At 43.4% G+C, this 20186-nt stretch overlaps 1 protein-coding gene across 1 annotated transcript in view; it reads left to right on the top strand.

The window, feature by feature from the left end:
- VOPP1 (VOPP1 WW domain binding protein) overlaps nucleotides 1-20186 on the top strand; it is a 318831-nt gene that overhangs the window by 106781 nt on the left and 191864 nt on the right. Inside the window, exon 2 of the mRNA XM_068234511.1 lies at nucleotides 10133-10191. Coding sequence (XP_068090612.1) covers nucleotides 10133-10191 — 59 coding nt within the window. The remainder of the gene's footprint in view (nucleotides 1-10132; nucleotides 10192-20186) is intronic.

Here is a 20186-nt window from a genome sequence, read left to right as displayed (position 1 = left end):
AAAAAAAGGATTCCAGGCTGGAAAGGTCTGGACTCCTTTGTGGGGTGTACAGATTTTGGAGGAATGCCTGAAAAAGGGAGACTATCTTGTGTGGGTCTGCCGTGGGTGGATGGTTTGGGCTCCGAACTCTAGAGGTGGGTGGTTTGTATCTCCTATTTTTTAGTCTATTGGCTAGAAGGGTATGGGGTTTATTGGCCCAACGGTAGTATTTGTTTTTTTGACATCTAAGTTGTTTTTCTATCCCTTCACTAAGTAGAGAGTCAAGTAGGATACGGAGCTTGTCCCTTTCAATTTTGAGGGGTGCGGTCTGTGAAACTTTCCATTTGCGTTCAACCTCTTCTAGCTGGGCCGTTAGGTTTGTTATGGCCTGGGTTTTCAATTTTTTATGATGGGATGCTACACTGATAATTCCACCCCTGACTGTAAACTTCAGGGCCTTCCATAGGGTGATGCTTGAACTAACTGAACCCTCATTAAGATCCAGGTAATCAGAGATACATGATTGAATCTTAGCAAGACAATCCGGGTGTGATAAGAGTGAGTCGTTCAGACGCCACTTAAATGTGCGACCTCTAGGAACCAGTGAAGAAATATGTATCTGCACAGGGTCGTGATCTGACCATGGGACTGTAAGTATTTTAGCTGTCGTGACATTGGCTATGACCGAGGCGTTCAAAAAGAAGTGGTCAATTCTGCAAAAGCTTCCATGTGGGTTTGAATAAAACGTGAAATCCTTAGTCGTGGGATTAAGTTCTCACCAGACGTCTAGCAAACTCCTACTGGAGAATAGCTGCCCGACCGTCTGGGAAATGGAGGTGGAGAAAGATTGGGAAGCTGTGGCAGAATTGGGCCCCGGGGCTTTATCCAAGTCCACATTTAATGCGACATTAGTATCCCCACAGAGAATGAGAACCCCCTCTGCATGGTGATCAATAACCTGTAAGAGATGAGATAAGAAACGGTCCTGGAACCGGTTAGGAGCATAGTATGATACTATAGTTACTTTACTGTCGAAGAGGGTTCCTTTCAGCAATACGTATCTCCCTGTTGGGTTAAGTATCGAGAAGTCACATTTAAAGGGGAGGTTACGCCTAAAGGCAATTGTGACCCCACGTACCTTATCAGGTGCGCAGGAGTGGTAAGCTAGAGGGAAGTGTTGGTTGAGAAAAGCTGGGAGACTGGAGTTAGAAAATCTAGTCTCCTGGAGACACACAATGTCTGCGTGGCAAGCTTTATAATAATGGAAGGCCTTGCCTCTTTTCTGTGGGGAGTTAAAGCCCTGCACATTGTGTGTGATAATTTTCAAAGGAAGGCTATCCATATTTAAGTATAGTTTTGACACTGTTAGTGCTGAGTGGGAGGTAAAACAGAGCCAGAGGAGGTAGTAAGTGCCTGCTCTTAGTTATGAAATGGTAAACCAGTGGTGCAGTCCCGTGCCGTGGGTCTTGGGAATTGGGAAGAGGGAGGAATAGCATAGCCCAGGAGTAGGAGGAGAGGAGAGAGAGAAAGAATAAGGGAAAGAAAAAGATAGAGAAACCCAGAGCCTCTGAGCCCTTCAGAAGCATGAAGGGACAGAGGAAAACCAAAATCACCTTTGGGCCTTCCATCTCGGTGGGAAAACACACCAAGACCAGGCCATAGAGTAGGCGTAACCAAATTCTGGCGCCTACCCGGAGAGGAGGCCCTCCCCGGCTGCATGGATTATGAACATATAACATACAGTTTAGAGGCATCACATCAACCGTAACAAAACTGAAAGTTAGCGTGAGGGTCGTCCCTGCACCCCACCCCTCAAACCCCACCCTGACCACTCATCAACCATAAAAACATTGCGAGTAAAAGGAAAACAAAAAAATAAAACGGAACAAAGCTTAAAAGGAGCAGATCTTAGATGTCTGAAACAGTCAGTCAACAGCCTTAAGTTAGTTTTAATATAACGGTGGCGAGGAAGATAGATTTTTAAGAATGAATTTAGCAGTCTCGGCTAGGGAGAGCAGGCGGGAACAGTAAATTCGGGCGCCTGAGGCAAGTGGACAAATCGGGCGCCGCCATTCACTCCCATAATAAATATCGTTTAATGGGCGCCCGACAGGAAAAAAGGGCGCCGGAGAAAAATAACGTTTTATAAGCGGCGCCCGGAGACTTTTACTGTTTTATAACTGCTTCTCATGATTACACATTATTTTATGATTTATAATTTTTTAAACATTATTTTTAAACGAAAAACAGTACAATCTTTTTTAAAACATTATTTTTAAACGAAAAACAGCACAATATTTTTTTCACACGTTATTAATGCTTATCACAGGGGGGTCTTAGGTTTAGGCACCACCAGGGGGGTCTTAGGTTTAGGCATCAACAGGGGGGTCTTAGGTTTAGGCACCACCAGGGGAGTCTTAGGTTTAGGCACCACCAGGGGAGTCTTAGGTTTAGGCACCACCAGGGGAGTCTTAGGTTTAGGCACCATCAGGGGAGTCTTAGGTTTAGGCACCACCAGGGGGGTCTTAGATTTAGGCACCAACACGGGGGTCTAGGGGTTAGGGGTAGGTACAGGGAGGGTTACTTACTATTTTTTTTTAAACGTTATTATACGTTTCACTTTTTAAACGGAAGATTAACGTTTTCACAATTGCCAATTTCATGCACATTATTTAATGATTTATAACTTTATAAAACATTATTTTTAAACGAAATATAGTACATTATATTTTTAAACGTTATCCATGTTTATCGTTTAAAACCCGGCGCCCTTTTTTCCCAGCGCCCCTTTTTAACGTACGCAGAGCAGGCCACCGAGGCCTTGCCAGAAAGGAATAGCTTGAGTGAGAGGAATGAGGCTTTTGACTGAAGTTTCAGACATCAGTTCCTTTTTAGACCATTGCGACTTTGAAATTCCCATGCATCAAACATATTGGAAAGAATATATCCCAAATATAAAAGCAACCATTTTTAGAAGTAAGATGCCTGAACTGCTAGGCTGCAACACTTTTATCTAACGTGGGAACAAAAGGATGAACTGTTACAAGTGGGCCACCCGTCAAAGTTAGTGGCGTAGTAAATATAATGGGTGCCTAGTGCTGTAAAGACAGAGAGCAAAAGGCTTAATTTGAGAAAGAGGCACTCGGCCACCAGCCCAATGCTTTAGGCCTGAAAGATTAACCAGAGTCAGCCTGGGTCTGAAGCAATCGAAGGTGGCGACTTATTTTTGTCCCGGTTCCTCGAACGCTGGGATCTGGCTGTTTCCCATAACGGCTGTGAGCGTGCTGATCTTTGGCTCCCCTGACTTGCGGGAGACAAGGTTGGGAGAGAAAGTTTAAGCCGTTCCAGTTTCTTTAGGGCCTCTTCAGGCGTTGTTGCAGCATGAGAGGTATTATCATGTGTAAAAATCAGTTTAAAGGGAAAACCCCACTTGTATTTAATATGGTGGGATTGCAGGATTTTGATGGCGGGCTTCATCTCTTTGCGGCGCTGTATAGTAATCGGTGCGAGATCCGCAAATATTTGATACGGATGCCCTTGGAATTCCAGCCTCTCCTTATCTCTGGCTGCCTGGTAGAGGGACTCCTTTGTTTTGTAAAAGGTGAACTTAATGATAATGTCTCTGGGAGAGCCGTCAGGTCTCAGAGGCCCCAGCGCCCTATGAATCCTATCAAACTCCAGTCTTTCGATAGGGATGGTGTGATCGAGTTCTTGGAACAGGGCTGTGACCGTGGCAGTGAGGTCAGTGATGCTTTCCGGGAGGCCTCGGACACGTAAGTTACCCCTGCGGGCGCGATTTTCAAAGTCCTCCATGCGGAAGTGAGTTGCTTGGAGGTCCGATTGCACGCTTCCTATGTCTTTCTTATGTTCATCCAGTACTGTGTCCGCATTGTCCATCCGTCTTTCTAGTTCATTTGTTCTGGCCCCCAACTCCCTGATCTCTTTAGATAGGCGGGAGGCTAACTTGCTGGAGGATTCTGCCAGCTCTTTCTGCAGGATGGCTTTAAATTTATCTAATAAGTCACGGTCTCGAGTGTCTATATCGCTGGGCCCTTCTGCTGATGTCCCTGACCTCTGTTTGCGGGTCTGGGCACCCCTCGTACCTGAGAAGCGGCTGTCTCCATCGGACTCATTCTCGCGGTCTGAGTCCTCCAGTTTACTCGCGCTCGGCGCCATCTTGGCCTTCGGGGTGCGTGCTGTAGAAGGTCTCTCGGCGCCGGGATCTTCGCCCTGACGCTTTCCTTTGCCTCCCATTAAGCTGCCAGGGTGGTCCCGAAGAGAGTGGGAACTTCGACCGACCTCTATATTTACGGTCAAATGCCTAGAGTAGCTCCGATGCAGCCGGGGAGAGCAGAGTTCGCTAAGAACACGTCCAGCTTGAGCGGCTGCAGGCCACGCCCCAGCTAGCTTGCTTTTAAACACATGAGAGCACAGGCATAGGTAGTATTTTAGCAGCACTGAACTGCCCTCAGCCAATCGGTGAGGAGCAGGAATGTGGAAGGGGAAATGACAAGCTTCCTTCTTGGCGAAGGAACACATAGAGCCAGACTGACTGAAATAAGATTTATTACAGCAGAATCATTTCTGAATATATTGGAGTGCTTGCAATGAAGGGTAAGGTTGCAGGCTGCATATTAAACACAGTGCATTGGGTAAATGGAATTTGATTTTGTGGCTGACAATCCATCTGTAAGAAAAAGACTAGAGGACTGTTAAATGTAAACAAAAATGTAAAGAATAGAAAATAAGGGATAAAAGAAGAGATAAACCAAAATAGATCAACCAAAAACCCCAAGATTCATATTATTCTGGATTGCTAGGTTAGTGTCTCTTGACTTTAACCAGTGAGACCAGATTTTGACAATTGTTTTTGGACAATTTCTATTCATATATGTGAGCTCTATGGTGTTACCTGATTGACCATCCGTTTTTTTTTTCAATCTGCTGTAGTAATTGCAGTTCCGCAACTTCAAGAATATGTAGTGGCTTGCAGCATACCCCAATAAGCAATTGGCAACCTTTATTTCCACCATGAATATTTACCCAAATGGACTCCACATCTTCGCAATCTTCATCCATCTCATCGTTCAGGACAGCTGTAAAAGAGTTCTTAACAAAGAGACAAACTCATCCACCTTTTTTCTCTGTTCTATCCTTCCTAAACACATTGTATCCCTCTAAATTCGCTATCCAGTCATGGCTTTCATCCAGCCATCTTTCTCTTATTCCCACAATGTCATAGCCTTTGTCAATCAGAATGAACTCTAGTTCGTCCATTTTATTTGCAAGGCTCCTAGCATTGGTTACCATGCACTTTATATTTTTACCACCACATTTTCCAATTTTGGTTACATGAAATGGGCTACTTGAAGTTTTACCAACCTCCTTACTCTTTTCACTGTCCCCACCCCCCCTCCACCCCCATAATGTTAGGCTCCCACTGTCTTTTTACCTTATCTTGTCTACATATTGAGACTTTACCCTCCCGCCTCCCCCCAGATCCTAGTTTAAAATCTCCTCTAACCGTTTAGCCATCCCCCCCCCCCCCAATGCAGCTGCACCCTCCCCATTATAGAGACTCTGTAACAAAATATTCAGCCTTATTTCTTCTATCCTATAAGTTCCTATACCTGTTCTAATGTGGTCTGTCTTACTGCAGCCTTTCCTAGTTGCATAGTGGCTGTATTATCTCTGTTATATAATCTAATCTTCTTTCCTTTGTCGGCTGAGACAGGAATGTGCTGCTCTACTGTGATAGGGGAAAGCTATACACACCCTCTCCATGAACCCTCCAGGCTCTGTATGAGTCACAGACTGAGCTTTTCTCAGCCTATCACATGCTGGTTAGCAGCCATGTTTTTTGTTTGTAAACACTGCCTAAAACTGGCAATTACAAGCCAGGATTGCAGCAGGGAGTGGCAGAAACAGCACAGAGGGGTCCAGGAGAACATAATGAATAGAATAGTATGCTTTTTATTGTAAGAATTTTAGAGTACAGATTCTCTTTAAGGTGCAGCCCATCCCTGTTGTAGAACCTGTAGCTGACTGCAAAGTCTGCCCAGTTCTCCAGGAACCCAAACCCCTCCTTCCTACACCAATTTCTCAGTCACTTATATTTAACTCCCTAAACTCCCTCTGTCTCTCAGATGTAGCGTGTGGCACTGGCAGTATTTTAAAAAACACCACCTTAGAGGTCCTTGTTTTAAGTTTATCTCCAAGCACCTGAAAATCATTTTTGAGGACCTTCCATCTCCCACTAACTTTGTCATTGGTGCCAATGTGTACCATGACAAATCAGATTTGTTTGATTGATAAACTGCTTATATTCTTACATTATTAATAACAAGGAGCCCAAAGCTCACAAACTTGGTCATTGAGTGACTGTGCGTCAAGGTCAGAAAAAGTGGCCGGACCCAACAACAACCAAATACATACCCGGGCAACGCCAGGTCTTCAGCTAGTGTTTAATAAGAATAGCTTTTGGGCTTATCAAAATACCTGTATAAATTTTGGGCAGGAACATTATTTTAATAACATTGATCCTGCCTATCAAAGATCGTGGAAGTTTTTTTCCAAATCAGATTTGCCTATTTAATGGTGTATGCTAAAACAAGAAAATCTTGAATCACCCTGGTGATCTGTATGTGATCGGTATACCCACATACCGGCATTGGGTTGCCTACGAAAGGGGTGCTGCTGTCCTACCGTATTTAAGTTCCATGAGGTCACAACTATCTACACTTTGCAGCAGCCTGTTTTAGAACTACTTCAGGATTATTGGAAGACCTTTTATTGTTCATGCATGCAGCACTTTCATACATTGCTCAGCATGTAACCTATTATCAATCTGTAGATCAAAGCTACATAGCATCTGTTAACCAGAGGTGGCATTATAATGTGACTGGGTGATGTGTCCAATGTGGAAGGCAATGTTTATTAGTCTGTATTCCTAAACAGATGTAATCGAAAGGCACAATCCACAGAGATGCTGCTTTACACTATGTGCAGTTAGAGATGATCAATTAATTATTATTTTAATTATTTTTTACTAATGATTTTGGCTTGCATGCAGATGCAATGCACATTGTATGCTGATGTATCGGAGCTAATGGGATGCATTTCCTGATGATTTAGATTGGCTCAAGCTGCATAGAATTTTACAATTGTAAACTAGCTTGCAAGTTGGAATTACCAGCACCTCATTTACCATTTTTATGTGTGATGTAAAACATACTGAGAATTCACTGTGTCCATTTCCTATACTGTAAAACAAACCCTGTGGAAACATTATGCATTTTGTTGTCTTATAATTGCTTTAAGTGTTGCTTCAATTTACTTTTTCATTGCTTTGAAGCTGTCTTTTTTTATATATATGGGGAGAGACTTAACCCAGAGTTGTATTGGCCAGTGTCATAGTGATCGTGGCAGGGAGAATGGACTCTGGTCTTCATTCAGCCTAGTACAGTCCTTCTTTGGGTGTATTGCTCACACAGCATACATAAATGGGAATTACACAAACTATGTTACACAAATAAGGTTATGCACACCATGTATCTGTTAACTGTATAACAGCTGTTACTGGCTGACTTGGTCAATGTTAATCACGCTATACAGCCAATGTATATATTTCGTGTGTATGATGCAAATTAAGTTATTTGCATATTCTGCATTATCTAGCTTTCAAAACTTCCGGTAAACCCTACATGCACAGTCTGCGCTCATAACGTTTAAGGTAGTTTAGTGAGTCAGCCCCCACATGAGAGAAAAAAAACTGTTACCCAGGGCTTATTATTTGATCCTTTGTAAAACAGGTAAACAATAAATTTCTATTTTCTTGTTTGCCACCTTGCTCCAGATTAGATATTAGACACATTTTCAGCAGAAAACCTAATAGCAGTGACACTGCCACCACCGCTAACTAGTGATGGTCATATCTAGGAGAACTCATTGACAGAGGTGTAGCTAGGGGTTTCTGCTACGAGCACTAAGACAGTTTTTGCTCCCCCTCTGGACAAAATGGGTGTGGCCCCCGCATCAGAATGTGGTCATGGGTGGAGTCAAATGTTATTTAGATAGTCAGGTTTGCCCCCTTCCCCCATATAGTTAGCTTTATGTGCCCCACCCATTCAAATAGTCAGATGTGCCCCCCTTTAAAAAGCCAAAATGTGCGCCCCTTTAAATAGTCAGATGTGCTCGCCTTCCCCCATTAAGACAGTCCAATGTGCCCCCCTTTAGATAGCTATATGTGCCCCCCCCCCCAAGATAGCCAGATGTGCCACAATTTTTCTGCTGCTGTTAAGGCCTCTGCACTCCTCTGCAGAGGGAGGGAGAGACGCTGGGGCACTTTGAGCAGCCCGCAAACCTGTCATGCATGTGGGGGTGCAGCAGCTGTGCTGAGTGCCCTCACAGTGCTGTGCCCAGGAACATATGTCCCTTGTTGCCCCCCTCCAGCTACGCCAAGCATTTGATTTGTTTGATCAGCTGATAGATATGCAAAGTTCTGATCACATCCTGCTTTAAAAATATGTCCAATCTTTTAGGAGCCTTCGCTGACTCGTGCCCCACTCTGCCAGTTCCAACTTGATCCACTTGTATGTGCAATAACCTCAAAGAAATTTGTATAAAATAAAAGAAATAAACATAGCATAATCCTGTTTGGATGTACATTTCTTGTATGACCAATGCCAGCAAGAGGGCCGTTGGCTGTGGCAGTACATGAGTGACATTCTTACCGCTTTGTACCACATTGACCAATAAATGTTAGCAGTAGTGATGGTCATGAAGAAGCATGTGATTAGTTTAATAATGAGATAGATATGTAAGTCTCTGATTTGCTATTCGAAATCATGTGCTAAAGCAAGATGTCAAAAGCTCAAGCAAAGTGCACACTCTAACAAAACATAAATGTAAACAAAATAGTGCATAAACCTAAAACAAATACAAAATATAATGAATACAGTATCATTAATTCACATATCTATTTGCATGATTTGAAGTCCAAGTCCACCAAACATAATAGTGCAAAAAATGTGTCCAATCTCTTCAAAGCCTGCGCTCACTAATGTCCCACTCAGCCAGTTTCTACTTGATTGACTTGTACATGCAATAACCTCAAAGACATTTGAAAAAAAAAAAAATCATAGTGTAATCCTGTTTCAACGCCCCTTGACACCATGTGCTCACTTCCAGACTGTGATATATTACAGTATATACTCCCTTTTGATAATCACCGCCACTTCTGCGCATGATTACAGCCTCTCACCCTTTTGTATGGCTGTTGCACCACAGAGAGCAACCAATGCTTACTGTTACCACCACCAGATATACGATCCTCCACAAGTACACAAAGGATGGCCTCTCATCAAATCCTCTGCTATCCACACTATAAGACAGCTGTGTTCTAGTGGAAGATCGTATATCTAGTTGGTTGCTGTCTGTGGTGCAACAGCCATACAAAAGGCTGTAATAATGCGCAGAAGTGGTGGTGATTATCAAGAGGGAGTACCAGTATATATCACCGTCTGGAAGTGAGCACTTGGTGACAAGTGACGTTGAAACAGGAATACACTGTTTGTTTGTTTTTTGTTTTATTCAAATGTCTTTGAGGTTATTGCACATACAAGTCAATCAAGTAGAAACTGGCTGAGTGGGACATTAGTGAGCGCAGGCTTCGAAGAGATTGGACACATGTTTTGTACTATTATGTTTGGTGGACTTGGACTGCAAATCATGTAAATAGATATGTGAATTAATGATACTGCATGCATTATATTTTGTATTTGTTTTAGGTTCATACGCTATTTTGTATAGATTTATGTTTTGTGTAGATTTATGTTTTGTATAGATTTATGTCAAATTCCAATTGATATTCTGATTAAATATCAAGCAGGAATGTCTTTTTTATTGATTAGGCTTGATGCTTATAATAAATAGAACTAGGACAGTTAACAAAACAATTACTGTGTAGGCCTGACTAAACTCTAGGTGTTTAACACCCATTGTGGTAGTTTAAAAACCAGACAGGTTTCTTTTCAGCTCATGTCCAACTTTATGAGAGAAAACATTTGTGAAACTTAATTCTTAGAAATTGTTGTATAGAACACAATTCATTATATAACTTTAATCTTATTATTTGTATTTTCTTTTCTTTTAGTGCACAGAAGCAAAAAAACATTGCTGGTACTTTGAAGGTTTATATCCATCATATTACATGTAAGTAATATTATATATTTTTTTTTTTTTTGTATTTGTATATGAAGGCTGTACGTATGTTTACAATAGTCTGTGGGCATAACAATGGACATAGCAGTTGCAGCAGCCCGTTCTGTGCTGTTATTGGTGCTCCCTCCAGTCACTTGTACTTCAGTTGAGCAGCGGAGCTCAGGGCTGCGAGATGCATGTTGTATGAGGATTGGAGAAAACACTGGGTAGTTCAAGAGCCTGAATGAAAAGCTGTGGTTAGTGCTGCAGCATCTTTCCTAAAGGCCTAAATTGTGGTATATAATGGGTTTGTTTTTGTATAAGTTCCTTGTGTTTTTTCTTTTTTTTTTATGGGGGTGGGGGGGGGGGGGGGTATTCTCTTTTAGACCAGGATTTTGGCTCTGTGATTTGAAGCACAGATATATTTCAGTATTACAAGATAATTTCCTGGAGTACTATAACAGACATCTAAGCAAAACAGTTTTTTTTAATGTGGTTAGGCTACAATATAATACCTTATTGTTTTTATTAGTATTCAAACTATGGGCTTGATTCACAAAGCGGTGCAAACTGTTAGCACACTGGTAAAAAAAGCCCTTTATCACGCCTAAACTCAGTTTAGGTGTGTTAAAAACAAACTCGCGCGCAAAGTTTAGTGCGCATAAAGTTTTGCGCGCGTAAAGTTTTATGCACCCATTAAACCCTATGCAACTTTCTGCGCGCACCGGACTTTGCGCGCAAGTTTTATTCCTGAAACCGGTGCTAACCTACTAGTGCAAAGGTTATCACGCCTAAACTACTTTAGGCATGCTAATTTGGTTAGCACCGCTTTGTGAATCAAGCCCTATGTTTTCAAGTCATACATATGTCCATATGGGCAATTTATTAGAAATGGTGTTTATTATATTCTTATTCTTTAATGATATCTGGAAAATCCTTTGAATCCACAAAAGGCACTGTGATGCCTGATGCACATCCCTATGTGAGTGCTCTCTAAAGTCAGAAAAATGTCTATTAGTGTGTCATGAATAATAGCCATCTGTTCAGGGCTGACTGTGTTCCCTAAACGTGTGTACAAATGCACAGTGTCAACCACAGGGATTGGACTCGGAACCTGTACAGACGCTATGGAGGGGTGGAGAGAAGATGGTGCGGCGCACAGCAAAGCAGCTTCTAGTGGGCGGGGTAGGGGTGGGAATAATGTATTTGGCAGAGATTATCTTCAGAACTTCCAGTGATGCATCTGGACAGCTCTACACATGCTAGATACTCAGCAGCTACAGCCCCAACAGGCCACAAGGTAATTTTGCAATGGATTAATAAAATTTGCAAACCATAACTGGTAAAGGGGTAGGGCACGTAAATCTGAAGCACAGGAAAGCAGATTCCCAGGGACTAGTTTCCTGAGCTTTGCTATAGCCACACAACAGCAAAACTGGCTCAGGCTCGATTCCGCATACAGAGAGCAGCGGATAATCTGACATGTTGACAATGTCTATGTTATGTATAGGATCCGATCAGAAATAGCAGTTGTAATAAAATAAGGCTGACTAGTTGCTAGAGATTTTACAAATCGCAGAGCCTTACCACGTGGTAATGCAGAAAACAGCTGTTTTTACCAAACAGTTAGTAAAAGTCAGCTCGCTAATTACTTGATTTACCAAATGCTTTAATCTTTGTGCACTGCAATTTCTTGACATTTCTTGAAGTATTTATTATTTAAGTCGGTAATTTACATCACCAATTTTACTTTTGAGTGCAGTAATAGTTAGGATGAATTGGCATTTGGCAAGGTGATCGGTAAAATCGGCTGTTTTTCTTCATTACCGAATGCGTTAATGCTTAGTTAATTGAGCCCTAAGGCTGTTACAGCATGGAAAGCTGAAATTAGAGACCAGTGAGGTAAATTACCAACTTGTGTAGTAAATACCTGAACAGGTCAGTAAATGTCAGGTTACAAAGAGCATGCGGTAAAGCAAAGTCAGATGTTCGGCATTTATCTCCAGCTCTGATCTGTCAGAAAGTAGCAAATAGCATGTGATAGGATTGACAGACAGCAGAGAGTCAATAGGAAGAGCCACCCCCCTCCTGGTTCTCACCCAATTTGATTTGGTGTACTGGCAAGCGGGACATGACAGTGGCAGAGCAGGAGAAGGAGAAAATCAAAGAGGCATTTCTGTATCACTTTAGGGGCTTGATTCACTAAACTGTGCTAACTCATAGCACGGCCACGCTAGCGTTTTTGCACGCGTTTACATGTTTTCACACGCAATCGCAATTTTCATTCGCGATTGTGCGTGAAAATTCGCCATTGCGTACGAAAACGCGCACAAAAACGCTAGCGCGGCCATGCTATGAGTTAGCACTGTTTAGTGAATCCAGCCCTAGATGTGCAGATCTACAATGGGATGCAAAAGTTTGGGCAACCTTGTTAATCATCATCATTTTCCTGTATAAATCGTTAGTTGTTATGATAAAAAATGTCAGTTCAATATATCATATAGGAGACACACACACTGATATTTGAAAGGTGAAATTAAGTGTATTGGATTTACAGAAAGTGTGCAATAATTGTTTAAACAAAATTAGGCAGGTGCATACATTTGGGCACCAGAAAAAAAAATAATAAAATCAATATTTAGTAGATCCTCCTTTTGCAGAATTTACAGCCTCTAAACGCTTTCTGTAGGACCCAATGAGTGTCTGGATTCTAGTTGAAGGTATTTTGGACCATTCCAAACATCTCTTATTCATTCAGGTTTGATGGCTTCCAAGCATTGACAGCTCTCTTTAACTCACACCACAGAATGTAATTATATTTAGGTCTGGGGGATGAGATGCCCATTCCAGAATGTTGTACTTGTTCCTCTGCATGAATGCCTTAGTGGATTTTAAGCAGTGTTTAGGGTCGTTGTCTTGTTGAAAGATCCAGCCCCGGCACAGCTTCAGCTTTGTCACTGATTCCTGGACAATGGTCTCTAGAATCTGTTGATACTGAGTGGAATCGGTGCATCCCTCAACTTTGACAAGATTCCCAGTCCCTGCACTGGCCACACAGCCCCACAGCATGATTGAACCACCACCATATTTTACTGTGGGTAGCAGGTGTATTTCTTGGAATGCTGTGTAGTTTTTCCTCCATGCATAACACCCCTTGTTATGCCGAAATAACTCAATTGTAGTTTCCATGTCCTGTTTCAATCCACAGCACCTTATTCCAAAATGAACCTGGCTTGTTCAAATGTGTTTTAGCATACCTCAAGCGGCTCTGTTTGTGCTGTGGGCAGAGAAAAGACTTCCTCTGCATCACTCTCACATACAGCATCTCCTTGTGTAAAGTGCGGCGAAAGAGAAATGATGCACAGTGACTCCATCTGCAGCAAGATGATGTTGAAGGTCTTTGGTGCTGGTCTGTGGGTTGACTCTGACTGTTCTCACCATTCATCACTTCTGTCTATGCAAGATTTTTCTTGGTCTGCCACTTCGACCCTTAACTTGAACTGAGCCTGTTGTCTTCCATTTTCTCAATATGTTCCTAATTGTGGAAACAGACAGCTGAAATCTCTTGAGACTGCTTTCTGTATCCTTCCCCTAAACCATGATGGTGAACAACCTTTGTCTTCAGGTCATTTGAGAGTTGTTTTGAGACCCCCATGCTGCTACTCTTTAGAGGAAATAAAAAAAGGGAAAATTACAACTGATCCCCTTAAATATGCTTTCTCATACTTGGATTCACCGGCGTATGTAGGTCAGAGGTCATTGAGCTTACCAAGCCAATTTGAGTTTCAATAATTAGTTCTAAAGGTTTTGAAATCAATAAAATGACAACAGTGCCCACATTTATGCACCTGCCTAATTTTATTTAAACAATTATTGTGAACTTTCTGTAAATCCAATAAACTTAATTTCACTTCTCAAATATCACTGTGTGTGTCTCCTATATGATATATTTAACTGACATGTTTTATTGCAACAACCGATGATTTATACAGGAAAATCATGACGATTAACAAGGTTGCCTAAACTTTGGCATCCCGCTGTATATAGTGATATATAGAGATGACTCGAACCTCAGATTTTGGGTTCGCGACACAAAATTCCGCAAAAGTCTGCGTACTCGGGCGAACCGCAATAGACTTCAATGGGCAGGCGAAATTTAAAAACTACAAACACTGTTTCTGGCCACAAAAGTGATGGAAAAGATGTTTCGAGGGGTCTAACACCTGGAGGGGGACATGGCAGAGTGGTATACATGCCAAAAGTCCCTGAGAAAATTACGGATTTGACGCAGAGCATGGTTATAATCCCTAAAGGGCAGAAATCACATTACATTCCTAAATTGGAGGCATAAAGTGCTTGAAAACTTCTTGCGTGTGTATACATGGATCTGGTAGTGTAAGTAGTATATTGCTTCACACTGACAGACCAAACTCACTGTTTAACGCACCGCCACAAAGAGTAGTCTTTAGTTGACACTCCCAGGACATACACTGTCAGTCCTCTCGGCGGCAATGTTTGTTTAGTGATGGCCGTCCAATGCTACAAGGTAAATCATGCGCTGTTCCCGTTCAGTGACAGGCTTTGATGTGTGGCGCCAACAAATTCATTCTGACCTGCTGCTACTTAGTAGCCTTTCAGCTTCCACATCAGGATAGTATGGATGGATGGAAGCTGTACCTTGTGGCATCTCTCTCCACTAGTTCCACTAGGTACCCGCTGCTACTTAGTAGCATTTCAGCTTCCACACCAGGATATTATGGATGAATGGAAGCTGTACCTTATGGCATCTCTCTCCAACTAGTTCCACTAGGTACCCGCTGCTACTTGTTAGTAGCATTTCAGCTTCCACACCAGGATATTTTGGATGGATGGAAGCTGTACCTTGTGGCATCTCTCTCCACTAGTTCCACTAGGTACTCGCTGCTACTTAGTAGCGCTGCCAGAGAAGATTGTGGTGTACAGAGATCATGGAGTGTCAGATGGACAGCTCAGCACAGTTCATAATTATGAGATCCCACAGTTACAGACCTTCTTTGGTACTTTTGAAAATTATTCCCCTAGCATAATTGTCATCGTAGTGCAGAAAGGGATCAGCACCAATCTGTACTTCTTCGTGTCCGGAGCATTTGTCATAGGGCAGAAATGGCATTGCATTCCTAAACTGGAGGCATAAAGTGCTTTAAAACATCTTGCGTGTGTATACATGGATCAGGTACACTGACAGACCAAACTCACTGTTTAACGCACCACCGCAAACAGCTGTTTGTGTAGTGATGGCCTTGCTGGTGCGCCTGTTGGCGAGAGTGCAGGCAATGGCGGTTTTCCAGCCCATATGGTCGGGCTGAGGTAGCTCAATGACAGAACAACAGTGACTGTCCAGCTGATCGAATTTGGTCTGTCCACAATGAAGCAACAACCTTATTATCTTGGGTATGCCCCCCAACACACTTATATAGGTCATTGCTTCATTGTGATATGCAAGCCCCTTCAACGCGGCAAGTTAACGATCACAATGGGGAATTGACACATGTACATTGTTTTGTTGTTGCAGCCACAGTGCAGCCAGAAAAATTAGGCATGTACACACACCAGAAAAATTATTATTCTTTTTGGTAGCAGCCGCTACGAGCAGTGGCCTTAAAGATTCAGGAATCCACCTGGAGCCCTGGACCCTGTTGGTGGTGGCGGAGAAGGCAGTCAAGCAGCCTGCAGGCAGAGATGTTGTGTGGGGACAATGTCATTTACAAAAAAGAATAAATTAAGTTAGTGCATTACGCTCAATTAAATGGACCAGCCCAGCGTAGCGTCATGATCTCACGTGTACCAGAGGCCTAGATGGAATGGGAAGTTAATTATAGAACTTTATGATGGTAGCAAGCAGACTGGCTCACTGTACTACCTTTTTTTTGTTTCTTTTTCCTTAAAGCATGTTTGTCAAATGTATCAAAAATTATTTCTAACGTTATTATATTTGTGTGCTGCTTTTATTAATGTGTGCATACCATTGGTGTTTGTGTTTTGCGACCAGGTGCCTTCGCAAAGCAGTTGTCCCTAGTTGGGTGTTGGGTTTCCCACGACTCAGTTTCTTTTGGCAGAGGTTGCAGATGGCATTGCTGGTATCAGAGGCACACAAACAAAAAAATGCCACACTGGTGAGCTTTGGAATGTCGGCATTCGGGTGGTGGCAACAGCAGGCGTTGAAGGGCATGTTGGCTGGATGACCTCAAGTGTATCACTAAATGCATAATGTGCGAATAACTCCTCTGACACATCAAGTGGAGTGTTAAGTTTTTCTGGGAAACCAGAAGCAGAGCAGGAGGAGGACGGTGCATCAAGGAGGCTCTGTGCGGAAGCTGTAGAAGATGTGGTGCGCTGTTTAAGCCAGTCAACCACGTACTCAGAATTTTGGGGGTTGAGGGTATGTGCCTTCTGAACACTGTACTTTGGTCGAGGGCCGCACGCAATCACGCCAGCAAGACCTCAAAAATACCTGCGGAGTGGCCTGCCTCTGCCTGTTATTTTTCCCATATTGGGGGTATATAGTAGTACTAACAATATTCAATAGTGGTAGACAGTGTGTGTAATCACGAAGAGGCACACAATCAGTGTCAAATACACAGCAGCTGTGTGTGTGTGTGTTTGTAGTATCGCTGGGCTGTGTACACACAGAGAGATATCCTATAGCAGGGGTCCCCAACCACCGGGCCGCAGCCCACTGCTGGCCCGTTGGCAGTTTTCCAACAGGCCGCGGTAGGTCTGGCCTCTCGCCCCTCCCCCCGCGGCCGCTGCTCCTGTTACCTTATGAGTGGGCGGCCGCTTCCTTTCTTATTGTCCCCCAGGCGCCGCTATCCTCTTATCAGCATCTCCTATTACAGCAGCGGCTGCTGTAAGGAGGAAAGGAAGCAGGGCAGCGGCTTCCTGTAGCGGCGATCGCCGTTACCATGGGAACCGCTGTCCTTCCTTCCCTCCTTACAGCAGCCGCAAGACGCGCTGCTGTAATAGGAGATGCTGATAAGAGAAGAGCGGCGCCTGTGGGACTATAAGAGAGGAAGCGGCCGCCCGCTCATAAGGTAACTGGAGCGTCGGCCGCGCGTGGGGGGCACTACCTACCTACCTACCTACCCACCCATACTAGGACGCTATACTGGGCACTATACTAGCTATACTGGGCACTATACTAGCCATACTGGGGCACTATACTAGCCATACTGGGCACTATACTAGCTATACTGGGCACTTTACTAGCTATACTGGGCACTATACTAGCTATACTGGACACTATACTAGCTATACTGGGCACTATACTAGCTATACTGGGCACTATACTAGCCATACTGGGGCACTATTCTAGCTATACTGGGCACTATACTAGCTATACTAGGCACTTTACTAGCCATACTGGGCATTATACTAGCTATACTGGGCACTATACTAGCTATACTGGGCACTTTACTAGCTATAGCAAGCAATGGGCAGCGCTCACAGGCTGCAAGTGAAGTGAAAGCTCCAGAGATATGCCCAGCCCCTTGGGGCTAAATACACACCTTGAATCCAAATCAGATGCAAATTATGTGCTAACACTAATCTAAATTCTAAAATTTGAATGCAAGCTGACACCCCTGGAGGCAGCTAGCCTGAAGTATACTTAAGTTTTGTACAGCAGAAGGAAATGGCAGCGCTTCCAAACAGACGCTGCACCTGAATTGACTACCTGCACAGGTATGCAGAGCTCAAATAACGGGCAGGTTACACACCTTGCATTCAAAACAGGTACAGTAAAGGGGGGCGTTAGCTTCAGCATAGTGCACAACTTATGCTGAAGCTAACGCCCCCCTTTACTGTACCTGTTTTGAATGCAAGGTGTGTAACCTGCCCGTTATTTGAGCTCTGCATACCTGTGCAGGTAGTCAATTCAGGTGCAGCGTCTGTTTGGAAGCGCTGCCATTTCCTTCTGCTGTACAAAACTTAAGTATACTTCAGGCTAGCTGCCTCCAGGGGTGTCAGCTTGCATTCAAATTTTAGAATTTAGATTAGTGTTAGCACATAATTTGCATCTGATTTGGATTCAAGGTGTGTATTTAGCCCCAAGGGGCTGGGCATATCTCTGGAGCTTTCACTTCACTTGCAGCCTGTGAGCGCTGCCCATTGCTTGCTGTCTTCTGAACAAATGTGTATACCATGTATGGCTAGCTGCACCAGGTAAGGATTATGATTTTAATTTTAGACTAGCTAGGGTTCACTGTTGGATATGTTTCACTGTTGAATATGTTTCACTGTTACATTAGTTTGAGGTTTTAACCTTTTTTTTGGACAATTTTCATTGTTTGAACATGCTTCACTTTTTTATATGTTTCACTGCTAGATTAGTGGTTAGTTTCTCTCCTATGGGGCACGTCACCGCCGTTGGAGAGTCTATTAGGGATAATTTGTGCACAACTTATGCTGAAGCTAACGCCCCCCTTTACTGTACCTGTTTTGAATGCAAGGTGTGTAACCTGCCCGTTATTTGAGCTCTGCATACCTGTGCAGGTAGTCAATTCAGGTGCAGCGTCTGTTTGGAAGCGCTGCCATTTCCTTCTACTTTACTAGCTATACTGGGCACTATACTAGCTATACTGGGCACTATACTAGCCATACTGGGGCACTATACTAGACATACTGGGGCACTATACTAGCTATACTGGGCACTATACTAGCTATACTGGGCACTATACTAGCCATACTTGGGCACTGTACTGGGCACTTTACTAGCTATACTGGGCACTATACTAGCCATACTGGGGCACTATACTAGCCATACTGGGGCACTATACTAGCTATACTGGGCACTTTACTAGCTATACTGGGCACTATACTAGCCATACTGGGGCACTATACTAGCTATACTGGGCACTATACTAGCTATACTGGGCACTATACTAGCCATACTGGGGCACTATTCTAGCTATACTGGGCACTATACTAGCTATACTGGGCACTACACTAGCTATACTAGGCACTTTACTAGCCATACTGGGCATTATACTAGCTATACTGGGCACTATACTAGCTGTACTGGGCACTATACTAGCTATACTGGGCACTTTACTAGCTATACTGGGCACTATACTAGCTATACTGGGCACTATACTAGCCATACTGGGGCACTATACTAGACATACTGGGGCACTATACTAGACATACTGGGGCACTATACTAGCTATACTGGGCACTATACTAGCCATACTGGGGCACTGTACTAACTATACGGGGCACTTTACTAGCTATACTGGGCACTTTACTAGCTATACTGGGCACTTTACTAGCTATACTAGGCACTATACTAGCTATACTGGGCACTATACTAGCCATACTGGACACTATACTAGCCATACTGGGGCACTATACTAGCTATACTGGGCACTTTACTAGCTATACTGGGCACTTTACTAGCCATACTGGGGCACTATACTAGCCATACTGGGGCACTATACTAGCTATACTGGGCACTTTACTAGCTATACTGGGCACTATACTAGCCATACTGGGGCACTATACTAGCTATACTGGGCCCTTTACTAGCTATACTGGGCACTATACTAGCCATACTGAGGCACTATACTAGCCATACTGGGCACTATACTAGCCATACTGGGCACTATACTAGCTATACTGTACACTTTACTAGCTATACTAGGGCACTACCTACCCATACTGGGACTATACTAGCTATACTGGCCACTATACTAGCTATACTGGGGTAACTATACTAGCTATACTGGGGCAACTAAACTCCCTATACTGGGGCAACTATGCTAGCTATGCTGCCGCACCCCAACCTCCCCCTTCCCCCATAACCCGCTGCGCACGACACTGTCCACTAGGTCGCACACCGCGCCCCTACCTCCCAGAAAGTGGTCCCCGGGCCGGAAAAGGTTGGGGAGCCCTGCTATATAGCACTTTCAATCACAAATACAGTTGCAAGTTAGGCACTGCTTATGATAGACAGTGTGCTGGCTTGCTTGCAA

The sequence above is a fragment of the Hyperolius riggenbachi genome, chromosome 5 (genome assembly GCF_040937935.1).
Source record: "Hyperolius riggenbachi isolate aHypRig1 chromosome 5, aHypRig1.pri, whole genome shotgun sequence".
Taxonomy (NCBI): Eukaryota; Metazoa; Chordata; class Amphibia; order Anura; family Hyperoliidae; genus Hyperolius; species Hyperolius riggenbachi.
Note: the sequence above shows the minus strand (reverse complement) of the source record. Positions and strands in the feature narration are given on the sequence as shown.